Raw genomic sequence first — 2,525 nt, 5'->3', positions numbered from 1 at the left:
GGGAGAGGGGACGAGCTTTGCTTTTCTTCCTTCACTTCGGGAGCGAGGAGGAGGGAGGATCGGGAAAATCTGGCTGCAGCCCCCAAGGCACTTCCCACCCAGAAAGCCTGAGAAGCGTTGGCTGGAGCAGCGCCCCGCTGCGCGGCATGGACTCCAGGACCCCTGGCAGCAGCTCGTTAGCTTTATTCCTTGTTGAGCTGCCCAGGTGCAGGGCACCCCGCGATTCAGCAGCCAAGCAAAGCCGGGGGCGCTCGAGCTGGGAGGGGGCGGTGCCGGGGGTCTGTGGCCGCGCGGCACCGAGCCCCCACGCGCAGGGGAAGCTGGAGGGCGGGGGGAGGCCGGGCGGCGCAGTGACCGGAGCGGGGCGCGGGCCTGCCGGGCGGCCCCTCACGGCTTCTCCAGCTGCGTGTCGCCGGCGCCCAGGCTGCCCACATCCTGGTACGTGGGCTGCAGCCCCCGCGAGATGTCCTCATACATGGAGCACTCGTCCAGGTTGAGCCCCTGCAGAGGCAAAGGCAGGGCGGGGGTGGCGGGCCCAGGGGGCCGGCCCACGCCGCGCCGTGGCGGAGGGCGCCCACGCGGTGCCCCGGCCTCACCTCATACAGGTTCTCCTCCTCGCAGGCGCCCTTCTTGCTCTGCAGCAGCCGCTCGTTGGCCCAGCGCTTCTGCGGCGGCGGAAAGGGGCAGAGCTCAGGACGGGGCCTTGGCCTGGCCCCCCCCTGCCGCCAGCACCACGCGCCCGGTGCTCACCTGGAAGAATAGGAAGAGGCCGGGTCCCACGGTGCARAGCAGCAGCAGGATGCCCTCGGCGGTGATGATCCGGTTCTTGGTGGACTCCTTGAGGTTCAGGAAGGGCATGGCCACCGGTTCTGAAAGGGGGTGTGCATGGCGGGGGAATGCAACCGTTGGCTTGGCCCAGAGCCCCTCTCCCTCGCTGCCCACCCCACACCCACACTCACTGCGCACACGCAGGTAGGTGCCACACGACTGCCCTGCAGCCCAGCCGGCCTCCACGCGGCAGAAGTAGAGGCCAGCGTCGTCCTTGCCGACATGGTGGAAGGCCAGGGTGGCGCGGTCCTCATGCCGCACCACGGAGCAGTTGCTGCAGCTGACGTTGACGGGGGCGAAGAAGGCGCTGCAGTTCTTGCGGGGGTAGACGCGGTTCCAGGTCACCGTGGCCTCCCTGGGTGCCTTGAACTCGCACTCCAGGCTGGCGTGGTCGCCCACCGTGAAGGTGCGGGATGTGGGGCCGGCCTTCACCACCACGTTGGAGTCGCTGGAGCAGCAGTGAGCCGCCGTGGTCCGGTGGCTCTCCACCGAGATGGGTGTCAGGGTCACCCTCGACGGGGGCGGGGGCGGCGGGAAAGGGGAGTGGGTGCTGTTCCAGGTCAGGTTGGCCGTGGCGGGCGCCAGGAGCAGGCAGCCTGCGGGCAGGGCGTAGGGGCACCTCAGGGCCTGCTGGGGCTGGAGCCAGGGGTGTCCCCGGCACCCCCCTACCCCTTGCATGGCCCCCAAACCCCCGGGCTGCTTTCAGTTCCTCTTCTTGGGCGTTGTTGACAGGAAGTGYGAGGGCCTGGCCGGGGCGCAGGCGATTCCGGGGTGCCCCGAGGGGGAGGCTGAGGAGGGGGTGCCGGGGAGGGGGTGTGCAGCCAGCCCCCTCGGCCCCCTCRCCCCCCGAGCAGGCAGAGCAGAGCCACCAGCTGCTGCTTCAGGGTTGGCAGCAGGGCCAGGGTGGTTTTTGCCCTCCGGGCATCAGTGGGGCGCGGCAGCCCTCACTGCCCAGCTCCGCAGCACCCGTGGGGCGCTTCCCGCCTGCTCCGCACCCCCAGAGCCCCCCCCACACACACACCTGGCCGGGCCCTACCTGGGAAGAGGCAGAGGAAGAGGGGCTGCAGGGCGCCGCGCCGCCCAGGAGCACCCGCCATGCCGTGCCGCGCTGCGCCGCATCGGCGTCGCCGCGCGCCTACTCCCCGCGGGAGGAGATGCGCCCGGGCGCCCCGCGCCCGCCCCTGCCCTCGCCTGGGGGCCCCGGCCCTCCCGGGGGGACACAGGACGCCTGCGCAGGAAGCGGGGGGGGCGGCCTCAGCACCCCACCCCGAATGAGGGCCAGGCATCACCCGTCACACCGGAGAGGGGGCGTCCCCACCGCTGGGCACAGCCTGAGCCCCCAGGAGGGCTGCCCAGGGCGGCGGTCAGAGTGCTGGCTCCTCTCGTGGGGGCACGCAGGAGAGGCAGGACTGGGGGGTCTGGAGCAGAAGGGCTGCACGGCTGGGGACACAGGGGACACGGGGCTCGGGGCTTCCAGCGGTGCAGAGCCAGGATGCCCGGGGCTCCCAGGGCACAGAGCTGGGGTGCCCAGGGCTCCCAGGGGTGCAGAGCTGGGGCACCCAGGGCTCCGGGGGGGCAGAGGTGGGGGTACAGGACTGGGGGCTCTCCAGGGGTGCAGAGCCAGGCGGTCTCAGGGCTCCCAGGGGCTCAGAGCCAGGAGGTCCCAGTGCTCCCAGGGCCACAGAGCCGGGATGCCC

The 2,525-nt window shown here is 71.9% G+C and overlaps 1 protein-coding gene across 1 annotated transcript; it reads right to left on the bottom strand.

Annotated features, from left to right (window-relative positions):
• Nucleotides 1-193: 193 nt before the first annotated feature.
• CD79A (CD79a molecule) lies at nucleotides 194-1,927 on the bottom strand. Its single transcript, XM_085318551.1, has 5 exons — nucleotides 1,865-1,927; nucleotides 960-1,424; nucleotides 751-869; nucleotides 597-665; nucleotides 194-501 (listed from the first exon to the last, which is right to left on the bottom strand). Exons 1-5 carry the CDS (start codon nucleotides 1,923-1,925, stop codon nucleotides 388-390), a joined length of 828 nt encoding a protein of 275 aa, XP_085174677.1. The 5' UTR covers nucleotides 1,926-1,927; the 3' UTR covers nucleotides 194-387.
• Between the last annotated feature and the right edge of the window lie 598 nt (nucleotides 1,928-2,525).

Source organism: Rhea americana, unplaced genomic scaffold (assembly GCF_003343005.1).
Source record: "Rhea americana isolate MKP2758 unplaced genomic scaffold, rheAme1 scaffold_540, whole genome shotgun sequence".
Classification (NCBI taxonomy): Eukaryota; Metazoa; Chordata; class Aves; order Rheiformes; family Rheidae; genus Rhea; species Rhea americana.
This window is presented reverse-complemented; position numbering and strand designations above follow the sequence as displayed.